The sequence below is a fragment of the Xenopus tropicalis genome, chromosome 3 (genome assembly GCF_000004195.4).
Source record: "Xenopus tropicalis strain Nigerian chromosome 3, UCB_Xtro_10.0, whole genome shotgun sequence".
NCBI lineage: Eukaryota > Metazoa > Chordata > Amphibia > Anura > Pipidae > Xenopus > Xenopus tropicalis.
The window spans coordinates 151,802,926-151,818,955 of record NC_030679.2 but is presented as its reverse complement, the minus strand read 5'-3'; the positions used below and the strand labels follow the sequence as shown (position 1 = coordinate 151,818,955).

The 16,030-nt window shown below is 43.4% G+C and overlaps 1 protein-coding gene across 6 annotated transcripts; it reads right to left on the bottom strand.

Annotated features, from left to right (window-relative positions):
* Positions 1-3,299: 3,299 nt before the first annotated feature.
* clec10a (C-type lectin domain family 10 member A) lies at positions 3,300-12,178 on the bottom strand. 6 transcript variants are annotated; one of them, XM_012960234.3, is made up of 11 exons: positions 12,065-12,178; positions 11,259-11,352; positions 10,126-10,239; positions 9,940-10,029; positions 6,881-6,952; positions 6,587-6,667; positions 5,766-5,837; positions 5,591-5,671; positions 4,199-4,350; positions 3,920-4,026; positions 3,300-3,680 (listed from the first exon to the last, which is right to left on the bottom strand). In XM_012960234.3, the coding sequence occupies exons 2-11, from the start codon at positions 11,335-11,337 to the stop codon at positions 3,536-3,538; spliced, it is 993 nt and encodes a 330-aa protein (XP_012815688.1). In that variant the 5' UTR covers positions 11,338-11,352; positions 12,065-12,178; the 3' UTR covers positions 3,300-3,535.
* Between the last annotated feature and the right edge of the window lie 3,852 nt (positions 12,179-16,030).

Here is a 16,030-nt window from a genome sequence, read left to right as displayed (position 1 = left end):
TTATGGGTATAGGGTGAGGGGTACAGTTATGGGTATAGGGTGAGGGGGTACAGTTATGGGTAGAGGGTGAGGGGGTACAGTTATGGGTAGAGGGTGAGGGGGTACAGTTATGGGACAGGTAGAGGGAGTTGAGGAAAAGGAGGGCTGTTAGAGGGAATGCTAAGGGAGGGGTGCAGGGAGTTAAGGGAAAGGGGTGCAGGGAGTTAAGGGGAAGGGAAGGAATTCTGTAGCTAAGGGATTGGAGTAAAAATGTTCTTCATTTTCTTAATAGACTCATTAACCTAATCAGCTGCCAGTCGGGGGTGGGAGGGACGTCCCGTTGCACTCGCTGTTACTCCCGGTACTGATACAGGGTGACGGGTGGGGGGGCACATTCTGTACTGGAACTCCCTGCTCCCTCCCATACACTCAGCTTCCTGTAACCGCTCCCTAATTACTGCAAGTGATAATTACTGGGAGTGCTAATTGCTCCTGTAATGATGATGTGACAGAGCCGGAGGGCTGGAGCCAATCAGGTGCGAGTGCGGTGACACACGAGGGGCTTATTTACCAATGTGAGTGCAATTTTGGGCACAAGTGGCTTTTGTTTTACCCATAATGCCAGGCCTGGGGGTCACCCCACAACTGCAGCTGCCCAGCTGGAGATGCATAAAATAAGGGGACACTTATCTATACTACTGCCCCCCTTAAACCTCTGCTTCTGGGATATAATCAGGATACCCCCCACCCCCCCAGTTAGGAGCTGAAAGCATTGCCCATTGGGAAACTAAAGAATTAAAGAGACTGAGATTGAACATATTCTGCCCCAAAGCCCCTCAGAACATACGTGGGGCATTATATATATATATATACAGTGAGTAAGTGCTGGAATCACATGGCACGGAGTTTGCCTTCTGATTGGATACTTTATATTCATTAGCAGATATGTCATTATCCTCCCCTTTATAATGTTAATGCCCTGCACCCCCTAGTGGCCAACAGTAAGTCTCACACTTGCCTGAGATTAGAAATAGCTGACTTTAAAGGGGATATAAACCCAGCCATGATGCTGCCCCACGGCGCCCCCTAGTTTTGCTATAGAAGTTTCCAAAAAACATTCTCATTGGTCACTTCTCTTGCACTTATAATGAACAAAAAGTTCATTATAAGTGCAAGAGAAGTGACCAATGAGAATGCTGATTCCCTGTGTCAGGCCCCTTGCTGGTACCTTACATATAGAGATAATGATGGCATTTTCCCGTCATTATATGGCACAGGAATCAGACATGGGGATAAAGGGACAGACTTGTTCAGTGCTGGGAAACTGTGCTTATTGCTCCCAACTCCAATTGCAGGAACAGAGAACGGAGTTTTCACGAATTTCTGAATTTGTTTGATGATTCGACCAAGTTTCAACATAAAATCTCTGATTTTCTGATTTGCAGATCTCGTCGCAGATGAGGGAGGATTCCCTTTACTCCAATACAAATAGAGGGATTTACTGGCCGCCGCCGTTACTGGGTGATAATTTAATTCAAATTCCTTAGTAAAGTCAACTCTGATTTATTTTTTTTAAATTTGAGAGTAATTGTTTAAGAGCTGAGGGGCAGACAGTCAAATTCTGCTTTTTTTCCCCCATGATTTGAGTTTTTGCTGCAAAAATGATAAATTGGAGTTTTAATATTTATTAAGGGCAAAAAACTTTAAAAACTAAATGAAACATTTTTGCATCTATAAGCTGCTAAACCCACGTGGAATCCACATAGACCCACAGAGAACCCATGTAGAAACATGTAGAACTCACATAGAACTCACGTGGAACCCACGTAGAACCCATGTAGAACCCACGTAGAAACATGTAGAACCCACATAAAACTCATGTGGTACCCATGTAGAACACACATTTACCCACGGAGAACCCATGTAGAAATATGAAGAACTCACATAGAATTCACATGGAACCCACGTAGAACCCATGTAGAAACATGTAGAACCCACGTAGAAACATGTAGAACCCACATACAACTCATGTGGAACCTATGTAGAACCCACATAGACCCACGGAGAACCCATGTAGAAACATGTAGAACTCACGTGGAACCCACGTAGAACCCACGTAGAACCCACGTAGAATCCACGTAGAACCCACGTAGAATGCATGTTTGTAGAACCCATGTAGAAAGTTAAGTCCTCAAAATTCAAGCTTTTTTTCAAATTTGAGTTTTTGAGACCAATTCAAATCTTTCTTCCCAGAAAAAAAGATACCTAAACGTTAATAAAAATCACAATTTATGGGAGTTAATTTAGAAACCGAAAATTTGTGTACTGGCAAAAACTCATTGTCAACTCTACCTACGTCTTACGGAGATGTTTTAAAAAAAAAAAAATGCATTTTTTGCAGAAAATTTCCAAAAAAACATGAATGTTTCAAGAAAAAATACAGGAAAATTCGTGTACTGGCGAAACCCATTCATAAATCTGAAAAATATCTACAAGTTAAAAAAAAATCGACCTTTTTCTCAAGATGTGCCCCTAATTGTAGAACCAACTATAAATCCCTGGTATTTTGCTGAATCCAAGTTTTTCCTTATTTTATGAAATCAGTTGATCACTTTTGATTCGACAAATCACATGATAGAACGACAGAATATCCATAAAGATATCAAAGAAATTTTATCCAAAACATCAGTAACAGAACCATCTATTTTATCAATATCCAATTTAGGGAACTTTTTTTTTTTTCCTGAATTTGAAAAAAGTTCCTCTTGACTTTTTAGAGGTATTTTTGTGTTTAAAAAACGGAATTTCGAATTTGAAAAATAGTTGTGATCATAATTTTTGTTCTACAAAAAACTCGGATTTGAATGTTGCACCATAGGTTACTCATGGTTTCCTCAATGCTCAGATCTCCATTGTTCTACATGTTCTTTCTATAACGTTCCTTCTGATTGGGCTCGAGCCTAGAGACCAAGGCCCTAACGGACGGCCCCCTTGGGGTTCGTACCCAGGAGAAACCATCTTTTAGGGGCTTATGTATCGAGTTTCGAATTTGTGACTTCGAGTTTGTTTTTCTATATCGATTAAACTCACATATTATTGATTAACCCGTGCGAACAAAAAACCTTGAATATTCGAGTTTCAGACTTCAAACAAACTCATAAACTCGAATTGAAAATAGGGCGTGACACAGGACGACTCCCGTTGACTTCTATAAAAACTCACAAGCTTTTCGATGGCTAAGTTTTATATTCGAGTTTTCGAACCACAACTTGAATTAGCAAAAACGATCTCAAATCGAGAAGAAAAATCGAACTGGACCATTGATTGTCACCCCTTTATTGTTGAATTTAGTGCCCATGAAATATCAGGAGGAGTTAATTGTAACTATAGGGTTTTGGCATTTGTACAAAGCTGAAGTATAGACTGGCAGTATTAGTGAGTATTGTTATATTGCTGAGTATTTGCATCTTCTGCAAGGCTGAAGGTTTGTCCTCCGTTGTCCTTCTCTTGGTTGGTTCCCCCCTTCCAGTTGCCCAGGAATCGATGGCTGCTCTGCTCATATGGCCTTTTCACATATAAACCTGTATCGGCGGGAGCAGTGGTCGTCGTTCCATTGACCGTTATAATGAAGGTGAGCGCAGTCCTCTCCACCACCGAGCCCATGGCCAAAATAATTATCTGGTTGGTCTGCAATCCAGAACCTGGAGAATATGAGCATAGAAGACGTGGTTCCAAATGCTGGATCTTTTGCTTATCCAGGGAACTGGTTCATGGGGGGAACGGGTGGGGTAAGGACAGGTTGTATGAGAATTTAGGCCGGGAATGCTACTCCTTAGGGCTTTATGTTATTCACAAAGGTCTATTCACAGGAGATCTATGTAACGTACCAGCCCATGGCGTAATCAGAAGCAATATTGGTACAGCTATGGAGTTTACTTACTTAGGAGAAGTATTATAAGGAGTCCCATCCAGCCATTTCCACTCCCCTTCTGAATCCGTGAGGCCAATCCAAGTGAACTGGCCTTTCGCTATTCCAAAAACGTATTCCTGGGAGAAAACAGGATCGGCAATTTTTTGCTTAGAGCTTATGTACTTACATAGTAGATGAACTTCCCATCTACTGGTGGGCCCCCCATGTCTCAGTGAGGTACATTCCCCCCATACCCTTCTCATCCTCAAAGAGTAACAGCTCTATTATACTATTATGGCTGATACTCACCTGTTCATCCTCATTATTGATCACCACCAGGTGAGCACTGAGCCCCTCACACCGCTTTTTAGCTTCTTCCCAGGGGTACCCAGATTTGGAGACATAATAGCAGCTGAGGGTGAAGCGATGCCAGTTGTCTGGGCAGAGAGGTTCCTGGGAGCCTGGAAGCAAAAAATGGGAGTAAGTTCTCTCTGAGGGAAGACGAGATTTTGGTTAGTTCAACTCATCTGACCAAATAGCAATAAGTGTCCATAGTGTCCATTCATGGTTGAGATCAATAGTTCTCAACCTTCCTAATGCCGCGACCCTAATACAGTTCCTCATGTTGTGGTGACCCCCAACCATTCCTAAGACCATCCGAAATATGTGTTTTCCAATGGTCCTAGGCGACCCTTTTGAAAAGGTCGTTTGACCCCCAAAGGGGTCCCGACCCACAGGTTGAAAACTGCTGGTTTAGATAGATCATATCCATCGACATACCCAGCTTCTTAATTTATACTTTGGGAAATAAAGGGCATGGTCACTCCTATGACATCATGGAATAGAAGGGAACATACCCAGTCATGATGGGCAAGGGCACACTATGGACATCACAAAATTGTTATGAATGTACCTTATTAGATCACAGAATTCTGTTATCCTTCAACCTAAGCTGGTTGGTCAATATTTAGATACCTCTTAACCCCATTTCTCCAGTTGCATACTCTGTTAGTTTGTATTTCAGGCTAAGGACCCTTAACCTTAGCGAGAATGCCAAGCGAGTGGATCTTCACCCATTATGCCTACCTACAGGTGGATGATATAGGGCTAATTCGATCGGGGACCACATCAACAAGCCGATGCGGTCTCAATCCAATGGAAAATCTTAAGCCTGCCCAATTGAGATCTGGGCAATTTCAGGCCAGATGTTGGTCAGGGAGGCCCGTCATTGGTGCCCATACAAGGGCATATAAGCTGGAGAATCGGTCTAAAGGACCAATATCGGCCCGTGTATGGCCACTTTAACTCGCTTTGTGGGTCCTTAGCCGAAGTCCTCATTATCATATATTAGAACTCGTTTATCTTCTTGATGTTTAATCATATTTTAGCACATTTGACTTTCCACAGTCCCCACTTACAACAGGTCCAAAATCACTCCTTCAACCTTTATCTCTTTACTGCTGATATAAAGATCGTGGTGGTGTTACTCCCTCTATCAAAGTTTATAAAATGTCAATATTGTCTTAATGGTCTTAATATGGTTTCTTTAGGAACCTTCTGCCCCACTGACTTCTCTCGTTACTTCGTATTCCTTAGCTTCAGTCATTGTAGTGAATAAATGGTCTGGTCTTCAGTTAGTCTTCAGTTAGTAAGTTTCAAACCCTAAGACTCCTAAGACCCATTTGATAGAATAGATCTTACCATTAACTTGCAAGTTTTGTACTCGGTCAACCAGTTTGCTCAGCGTGCCCAGAACCTTTTGCATGTCACTCTGTAACGTGCCTGTCACATAGAGGGACACAGGTTACCCCATGTGGCCTCCCCAGAATGTATTTACCCCAGTCCCTACACCACACAAGGCTGGACATGTTGTTACCTATGGTAAGGGTACCCTGAAACTTCTTCACAGATCCCTCAAGCTCTGTAAGCTTCTCCATCAGTCTGGTGTCTGGGGGAAATACACAAACAATCACCCAAATATTACCATGAACATATCAGCACAATGCAGTTGGGGGAGCAGTCAGACTAGATTGTATAAAAGCTCAATTCCTAATCATAAAGAACTTGTTGAGGTACCAAGGACTAATGAGCCCAGTGTAGGGATAACATGGAAACCATTATGGTATATCAGTAGTAAAAAGATAAGGTTTGAGAGCACTGGTCCGTTATATAGATAACATACAGTATATTGGTTCCAGGGACACTGAAAAGGCAAATGTGATGCATAATATAAATCAGAGGCCACCAAACTATGAGGCTGCCCTTCCCTCCACCAACGGCACCAAGAGGGAGCCAAACAGTCCCAAACCAGGCCAATCTTGAAATTTGGAGGAGAATACAAAATCGAGAATTTCCATAACTCTTTGCTTGTTCTTGATCCTTAGTTAGAATGGTGCCATTAATGTATTGCCCATATTGAAATCCAATGTACGTGGTCATTACAACCCGGTAAGTCTGCCATATAGTGGGCAAGTTCTTGGAAGGTTTGATGAGAGATCACCAGTACTAAGTCCTGCAATAAAACTCATCTCAGTTTGCAAGAATCAGTCCTGTTTACTCCTTGATCCCCGTCCCAAACACTAGAACCAGTGGCCCCTGTAACTCTATTGTGACCCCTGGATACTTACAGATAGAGAACCTACAGAGGGTGACAATTAGTAGAGTCCTCTGCTTGGTCTTAGTCTTCCAATCACTTACCATTAACTTGCAATGTTTGAACCCGGTCAACCAATCTTCCCAGCGTTCCTAGGACTCTCTGCATGTCACTCTGTAACGAGCCTGTTGCACAGAAGGGCAGAGGTTATCTCTCATCCCCAATAAGTGGTTACCCCAATTCCCCATATAATTTTCTTCAATATATAATATTTATAATTTTGCCAAGCAACACAATTGTCCATAGTTTTGAGGTCTCTCTGAAAAGAAGATATAAAGCCATTCATTTAATTTATCCCACAAGAAAAGACAAATGGAAATATCCAGGCATGTTGTTACCTAAAGAAAGTTCGTTCTGAATCTTCTTCACTGATGTTTCAAGCTCTGTAATCTTGTCCATCAGTCGGGTACCTGGGGGAGATACAAACAGGATACACCAAGGTCATCTGGGTGGGGGTTTGTAGCTAGAGTAGCACCATAGTTACCTGTTATTTTACACGGACGATAATAGTAATGATAGAGAGAAGGTGCAAAGCTTCATGAAAGCCGTACGTAGAGATGGAATATGGATGACTGCTTATGATTATGAACCAAAGAACATCAAAGACCTGGAATTTTATGGTACCCAATCAGAGAGTTGGTTTGGAGAAGACTTAAGATGTGACCGATGGCCAACTCAGAGTCTGTTTATCTCTTAATTCACTAGTGGGGAGTATGGAATCACTCAACTGGATCCTTTATTGAGATGATGGAGTCATGATTAACAGTACCTGATGCTGATCCCCATCCCAAACCCTGCTTAGATGACTGCTTAGATTATGAACCAAAGAACATCAAAGACCTGGAATCTTATGGGACTCAATCAAAGAGTTGGTTTGGAGAAGACTTAAGATGTGACCGATGGCCAACTCAGAGTCTGTTTATCTCTTAATTCACCAGTGGGGAGTATAGAATCACTCAACTGGATCCTTTATTGAGATGATGGAGTCATGATTAACAGTACCTGATGCTGATCCCCATCCCAAACCCTGCTTAGATGACTGCTTAGATTATGAACCAAACAACATCAAAGACCTGGAATCTTATGGGACCCAATCAAAGAGTTGGTTTGGAGAAGACTTAAGATGTGACCGATGGCCAACTCAGAGTTTGTTTATCTCTTAATTCACCAGTGGGGAGTATGGAATCACTCAACTGGATCCTTTATTGAGATGATGGAGTCATGATTAACAGTACCTGATGCTGATCCCCATCCCAAACCCTGCTTAGATCACTGCTTAGATTATGAACCAAACAACATCAAAGACCTGGAATCTTATGGGACCCAATCAAAGAGTTGGTTTGGAGAAGACTTAAGATGTGACCGATGGCCAACTCAGAGTCTGTTTATCTCTTAATTCACCAGTGGGGAATATGGAATCACTCAACTGCTTAGATTATGAACCAAAAAACATCAAAGACCTGGAATCTTATGGGATCCAAAGAGTTGGTTTGGAGAAGACTTAAGATGTGACCGATGGCCAACTCAGTGTCTGTGTATCTCTTAATTCACCAGTGGGGAATATGGAATCACTCAATTGGATCCTTTATTGAGTTGATGGAGACATGATTAACAGTACCTGCTGCTATCTGGACTGCAAGGCCAGATGTTCTATAGATAAGAAAACAACTTGGACAATGCTGACCTTGCTGGTTCCTCCAAGACAGGGGCACGGGCCATTAGCTTCTACAGTTTTTTTTGCCACCCCATTTTGGAGGACTGCTCCTTTAAGTGCCTGCTCCTATTTCCTACAGTTGTTTTCTACTCACTGAGCTGAAGGCTCATTGTAGTGCTCCTGGGACCCCAGTTGACTTTGATGAGTTACTGTTCTTATGTGGACAACCTGTATATCACCTTAGCAAAGCACACTCAGGACTTGGGTGGAGGAAGCCAATCTAGGGTTTAGCCAAGTTCATGGACAGAAGAACAACTTTTGTTGTGCAGCAGAAACCATAAGAATCTAAGGCAAAATAGAATATTTTGTTGTTGTTTTTTTAAACAGGTTTCTTCCTAAAAAGAAGAGCCAGAAGATAAATGAATGAAGGAAAGGCTAGCGTGACTAGTAATGGGCACAGTAAAATAATTAGTGGAACCAAGATGACATTCATAACGCAATGGAACCTTAGGGACTGGATAGAAGATACTGAAAATCAGCTGATGATCCCCATGAGAGAATGTTGAAAGAGAAGTTAAAAAGGGAGGACTTCCTGGTAAAGAATAAATAATGGACCCCTTTGCAGTTTGTCTCAGATACTGTTCTAGTTTCTAGTAGTGTGTTCAGCTTTCTCTTCTGGATTGCCCTGACATTAGAAACTCTGGTCTGTTCCCAAACAGCACTCAGATCCCAAGCCCCTTCTTACTTACCATCCTGAGTTAGCTGGAACACGTGGGGCTTCCCCAAACAGCTCTTAGATGCCAAGAACCTTCTTACTTACCATCCTGAGTTAGTTGGAACACATGGGGCTTCCCCAAACAGCTCTTAGATCCCAAGAACCTTCTTACTTACCATCCTGAGTTAGCTGGAACACGTGGGACCTCCCCAAACAGCTCTTAGATGCCAAGAACCTTCTTACTTACCATCCTGAGTTAGCTGGAACACATGGGGCTTCCCCAAACGGCACTCAGATCCCAAGAACCTTCTCACTTACCCTCCTGAGTTAGCTGGGGCACGTGGGGCTTCCCCAAACGGCACTCAGATCCCAAGAACCTTCTTACTTACCCTCCTGAGTTAGCTGGGACACATGGGACCTCCCCAAACGGCACTCAGATCCCAAGAACCTTCTTAGTTACCCTCCTGAGTTAGCTGGGGCACGTGGGGCTTCCCCAAACGGCACTCAGATCCCAAGAACCTTCTTACTTACCCTCCTGAGTTAGCTGGGACACATGGGACCTCACCAAACGGCAGTCAGATCCCAAGAACCTTCTTACTTACCCTCCTGAGTTATCTGGGACAAATGGGACCTCCCCAAACAGCTCTTAGATGCCAAGAACCTTCTTACTTACCATCCTGAGTAAGCTGGAACACATGGGGCTTCCCCAAACGGCACTCAGATCCCAAGAACCTTCTTACTTACCCTCCTGAGTTATCTGGGACAAATGGGACCTCCCCAAACAGCTCTTAGATCCCAAGAACCTTCTTACTTACCCTCCTGAGTTATCTGGGACAAATGGGACCTCCCCAAACAGCTCTTGGATGCCAAGAACCTTCTTACTTACCATCCTGAGTTAGCTGTAACAGGTGGGGCTTCCCCAAACGGCACTCAGATCCCAAAAACCTTCTTACTTACCACCCTGAGCTAGCTGGGACACGTGGAGCTTCCCCAAACAACTCTTAGATCCCAAGAACCTTCTTACTTACCATCTTGAGTTAGCTGGGACACGTGGGACTTCACGCTGACACTGAAGTTGCCAAGCTGGTACTCAAGGCTTCTATCCTTTATTTCTGGCTCTGTAGTGAATTAAGACTGATTATTAAAACAGGTCATGCTTGGTGATTGTGTCTGTTTTATAGACCAGTCACTATGAAGATATGAGAACTACTCACTCTGGAAATGCACAATGAGGATGACGATGACAACAAGGAGAACAGCAAAGAGGCAGCAGAATCCATAGAGGGGCCGTGAAGAATTTGATGGGACCCAGCTCTGCATCTTGAAGGCTATAGGGTTTGGAGAGTTGCAGGAGAGCTCAAGGGAATAAGGAATGATCTTTCAGGAAGGTCTAAATAGGACACAGCATGTTTATAAGATCTTACTAAGGAGCACACCAGGTGACTGAGCGTTGAGAGAAAGGAGACTTTTACACGGTCTAGTATGGGAAATCTTTGACCAGTTTGGATGGGGGACGTTCTTCAGGAGTAGACGAGGAGACTTACGTCTGGGTCGGATAGGGAACATTCCCAGGAATCAGGTTAAGAGTCCTTTGCTACTAGATTGGATACTTTGATTAGACAGAGTATCTTTTCAAGGAAAATATTGGTAGGGGATCTTCAAAAGGGAAATATAGGGGACCGTAGATAAACGTGGATGAAAAGGGTCTCAATGAATCTGAGTCCCCACGAAAACTAATCTCTAATCCCCTTATCTCATTCCTCACCCCACATTTTGTTGACCAAACCGTAACCCAGTTATAACAAACTCATCCTTTAGACATATACCTGTGCAGAAGTTCACACCGGGCTACATATCATCACATGAGTTACACATACAACAACACCACTCTCAGGTGGCCCCTAAAACTCCTCTTGCAGTAGCGATAGTCAGAACCTAACAGTACTCTGGGGTCAAGCTCTACACTTTCTACGCTACGTTGGGCTCTCTACATACATCCACCCCAAAGCCCAAGGGGCATCCAAGAGACTAAACTAGAACCTCTGTTGACCAGTGTAAGAGTCACAAGAGACATTGGATACTCTAGGAGATAAAATTGCCCCGGGGGCATTATGATAGAGGCAGCAGACTGTTCATTTTGCATTTAGTTTTGTCACTGATCATCTAGTGGATCTGCCCTTCTAGGGTCTCTCATTATTTCTGCTGTGGTTGAACCCCCCCAATCTTTGAATTACTTCTACATAATTCAAATATTGCTTACTTATAAGAAGTTTGGTATTTTATTTCTACCCCTCATTAGTAATAAAGCCCCCAATTATCCAAGCAGGACCCCTTATTATTACATTACCTTTCATGGCAGGACCAGTAGACTTTGCTGACGTTTCCTCTTCCTGAAGACACTGAAGATCCTGATATTCCTTAGACATTATCCAGGGGAAATCCTACAATGATACAGACAAAGTCAGATAAACTCCAACACTCAACTCTTTCACGGAACCAGCAACTGACAATTCATGGAGCACTATTCTGCCGAAGAGAAATGCAGAACATACACAGGGATCCCCCCACCCCTCAGAATATTGAACTACATGCAAAGTACTATGGGCCCAGAGAACAAGAAATGAAAATAATTCTCAAGAAACTTAGTAATATCTATGGAAACAGTAACTGCCTGTTAGTTCCCACGTTGTGTCACATGATCACATTCTGGCTTCTAGTGGATCCAAGGGAAAGCAAAATACCCGAGCCGATTTCTACTTCTCCTCAGATTGAAGAGGATCCCACCAGTCCCTGGTTTGGTGAATGATGAGACTTGTTCCTCATATAAATGCAGGGATTATATATCATGGAGCCCTCTACACCACTCAGCTGACCCCCCCCCCCCCATCCTAGTAATCCCCATTCTCATACAGACAAGAATACATCATACAGCAGTTCCATAATATGAACAAACCCATAACACCAACCCTAGACCCAACCGTAGACCCAACGGTAGACCCAACCGTAGACCCTCTCCAGTACTCAACATGCACCTTCCACATGTGTCTCTCTGTATAACATCCATCCCAGTAACCATCACTCTCCACATGGGGTTGCTATACCCGTCATAGAAATAGGGAGCAAAACGCCCAATTTGCGGGGTCCCACACTTACATTTGCTCTGCTCCTGGTCACTGAACCTTGATTTTGGTTGATGAAATTGTTATTGTACGAAATCAGCTCCACCCAATTGCCTTGAAGGAAGTTCAACTATCTTCTAAAAGACACAAATCAGCAATTTTATATGAATGCATTTCCTTAAGTGGAAAAACAAAGAAAGAAACATCAAGGGGGGGAGTGAATTAACCTTTCCAGCTCCAGATCTCTCCATGCCTTGAGCAAAGCTTATTGGCGTTGCCTACTGGGGAATATGGGCATTGGCTCCTGGGCCTCCACCTGAACTTGTAACCCAGTTATCAGAATACTTATGGGACTACTAGAGCTCTACACCTTGGTGTATAGTCCCTTGTATATACAGTAGCTGCTACCAGTGGGGTATCCAAAGTCCTGAACCATGTTAGGTTTCATCATAACTCCACCTTCTGGAGTCTCCTGCCCACCACATCCCCCTCCCTGGTCGCATGTAGGAATGCAACTGTGGAGGGGGGATTATTTCACTTCTATAGAGGAAACAGACTGGAGCCCCCCTGTCCCGCCCTACGACCACGGGGTCTTCTTCCTCTATAGTTAAGCCACTGATTGTAACCTTGGGACCCATTATAGAAATGGCATTCACTGGTCTTTGTCTTATGTGGTTCTGTCTAGTTGGGGTAGCCTAGTCCTTTCCAACCCTTTCTGAAGGCTATGGAATGTATCTGCCAGGACGGCCATTCCAGGCTGAGGGATACCCCTATGGCCTCTGGTGGGCTCTACTGGGGAAGTCCCATGTCCTACAAGAGGTACATTCCCCCCATACCCTGGTGATCCTCAAAGAGTTATGGCTTCTTATACTCTGATACTGACCTGTTCAACTTTGTTATTGGCCAAGTAAGAACTGAGCCCCTCACACCGTTTCTAAGCTCCTTCCCAGGGGAACCCTGATTTGGAGACATAATAACAGCTGAGGGCAAAGTGGTGCCAGTTCTCTGGGCAGAGAGGTTCCTGGGAGTAACAGTGGGAGTAAGTGCACCTCATCTGACTACATAGTAGTATCCATAGTATCTATTCATATTTTAGATCAAACCTACCAATGGGGATTCTACATTTCGCCATTGGCCCTGATCATACTTTGGACAGGAAGGGATGAGGAAGAATTCATGATACTACAGAACCATAGAAATATAAACAAGATGTTATTAGTTGGGTCACATGATGTGGTCATTCTCTAGAATACCAGGCAATTGGCTCTACATCCCTGGGAATGGCCACTCACCTTAGTGTACTTACCTTACATGTCCACCATTACCGGCCAATGGTTCTGGTCACATGATGTGGTCATTGTCTAGAATACCAGGTGATTGGCTCTACATGCCTGGGAATGGCCACTCACCTTATTGTACTTACCTTGCACGTCCACCATTACCGGCCAATGGTTCTGGTCACATGATGTGGTCATTGTCTAGAATACCAGGCGATTGGCTCTACATCCCTGGGAATGGCCACTCACCTTAGTGTACCTACCTTGCACGTCCATCATTACTGGCCAGTGGTTCTGGTCACATGATGTGGTCATTGTCTAGAATACCAGGAGATTGGCTCTACATCCCTGGGAATGGCCACTCACCTTAGTGTACTTACCTTGCACGTCCACCATTACCGGCCAATGATTCTGGTCACATGATGTGGTCATTCTCTAGAATACCAGGCGATTGGCTCTACATCAATGGGTATGGCCACTCACCATAGTGTACCTACCTTGCACGTCCATCATTACCGGCCAATGGTTCTGGTCACATGATGTGGTCATTGTCTAGAATACCAGGCGATTGGCTCTACATCCCTGGGAATGGCCACTCACCTTAGTGTACTTACCTTGCACGTCCACCATTACCGGCCAATGATTCTGGTCACATGATGTGGTCATTCTCTAGAATACCAGGCGATTGGCTCTACATCCCTGGGAATGGCCACTCACCTTAGTGTACTTACCTTACATGTCCACCATTACCGCCCAATGATTCTGGTCACATGATGTGGTCATTTTCTAGAATACCAGGCGATTGCCTCTACATCCCTGGGAATGGCCACTCACCTTAGTGTACTTACCTTACATGTCCACCATTACCGCCCAATGATTCTGGTCACATGATGTGGTCATTTTCTAGAATACCAGGCGATTGGCTCTACATCCCTGGGAATGGCCACTCACCTTAGTGTACTTACCTTACATGTTCACCATTACCGCCCAATGATTCTGGTCACATGATGTGGTCATTCTCTAGAATACCAGGCAATTGGCTCTTCATCCCTGGGAATGGCCACTCACCTTAGTGTACTTACCTTGCACGTCCATCATTACCGGCCAATGGTTCTGGTCACATGATGTGGTCATTCTCTAGAATACCAGGCGATTGGCTCTACATCCCTGGGAATGGCCACTCACCTTAGTGTACTTACCTTACATGTCCACCATTACCGCCCAATGGCTTTGCACCCTGCACCCCATTGATAAATCTACATTTACATCTACAAAATGAACATCTACAAAGCCCCAGGGCTTGAATAAACTCAAGGTTAATCTCAATTACTCAGCTTAGTTCAGTTTGAGTAAGGCCTATATTTATATAACTTTATTAGACCTTCTCATCTGGTTGGTATCAGGGCATTGGAGGAAATCCAGTATAAACCAATGAGTCTGGCATTGCCCCCAGCAGTTCATTCTGCCTGGACTTAGGTCTACTTGCCTGATCCCCTCATCTTGCAGTCGGGGCCCCTGCTGGGAGTTGGTGCAGTAATATCCCATATACCTTGGTTTGGAGCCATGCCTACACATTGGACTCTGGATTGTTGAAGCCCTTGTGAGCTTCATGGTGGCCCCCAACTTGTTTATCCTGCCCACTTAAAAGTTTTTTAAGTATATTAATAGTAAAAAGATGCAGGTTGGGGGTGTGGCCCCATTGAGTTATAATAACAATATGGTTACAGCGGATACAGAAAAGGCAGATGTGCTTAACCAGTTCTTTTCTTCTGTGTATCCAGTAGGGGGAGCCCACCCAATAGCTGCACTGTTGCCTCAGCTCCAACTGCACAGTTGGGATCAAGTACAGGTACTGTTTTATTATTACAGAGAAAAGGGAATCATTTAACCATTAAATAAACCCAATAGGGCTGTTCTGCCCCAATAAGGGGTAATTATATCTTAGTTGGGATCAAGTACAGGTACTGTTTTATTATTACAGAGAAAAGGGAATCATTTAACCATTAAATAACCCCAATATGGCTGTTCTGCCCCAATAAGGGGTAATTATATCTTAGTTGGGATCAAGTACAAGTACTGTTTTATTATTACAGAGAAAAGGGAATCATTTAACCATTAAATAAACCCAATAGGGCTGTTCTGCCCCAATAAGGGGTAATTATATCTTAGTTGGGATCAAGTACAGGTACTGTTTTATTATTACAGAGAAAAGGGAATCATTTAACCATTAAATAAACCCAATAGGGCTGTTCTGCCCCCAATAAGGGGTAATTATATCTTAGTTGGGATCAAGTACAGGTACTGTTTTATTATTACAGAGAAAAGGGAATCATTTAACCATTAAATAAACCCAATAGGGCTGTTCTGCCCCCAATAAGGGGTAATTATATCTTAGTTGGGATCAAGTACAGGTACTGTTTTATTATTACAGAGAAAAGGGAATCATTTAACCATTAAATAAACCCAATAGGGCTGTTCTGCCCCCAATAAGGGGTAATTATATCTTAGTTGGGATCAAGTACAGGTACTGTTTTATTATTACTGAGAAAAGGGAATCATTTAACCATTAAATAAACCCAATAGGGCTGTTCTGCCCCAATAAGGGGTAATTATATCTTAGTTGGGATCAAGTACAGGTACTGTTTTATTATTACAGAGAAAAGGGAATCATTTAACCATTAAATAAACCCAATAGGGCTGTTCTGCCCCAATAAGGGGTAATT

Coding starts and splice junctions, on each gene's coding strand:
- clec10a (XM_012960232.2), bottom strand. Junction 6,953..9,939: donor GTCCCAGCTAACTCAAGATG/GTAAGTAAGAAG, acceptor TATCTCCCCCAG/GTACCCGACTGATGGACAAG. Junction 5,672..5,765: donor TCAGGGTACCCTTACCATAG/GTAACAACATGT, acceptor TCTATGTGACAG/GCACGTTACAGAGTGACATG.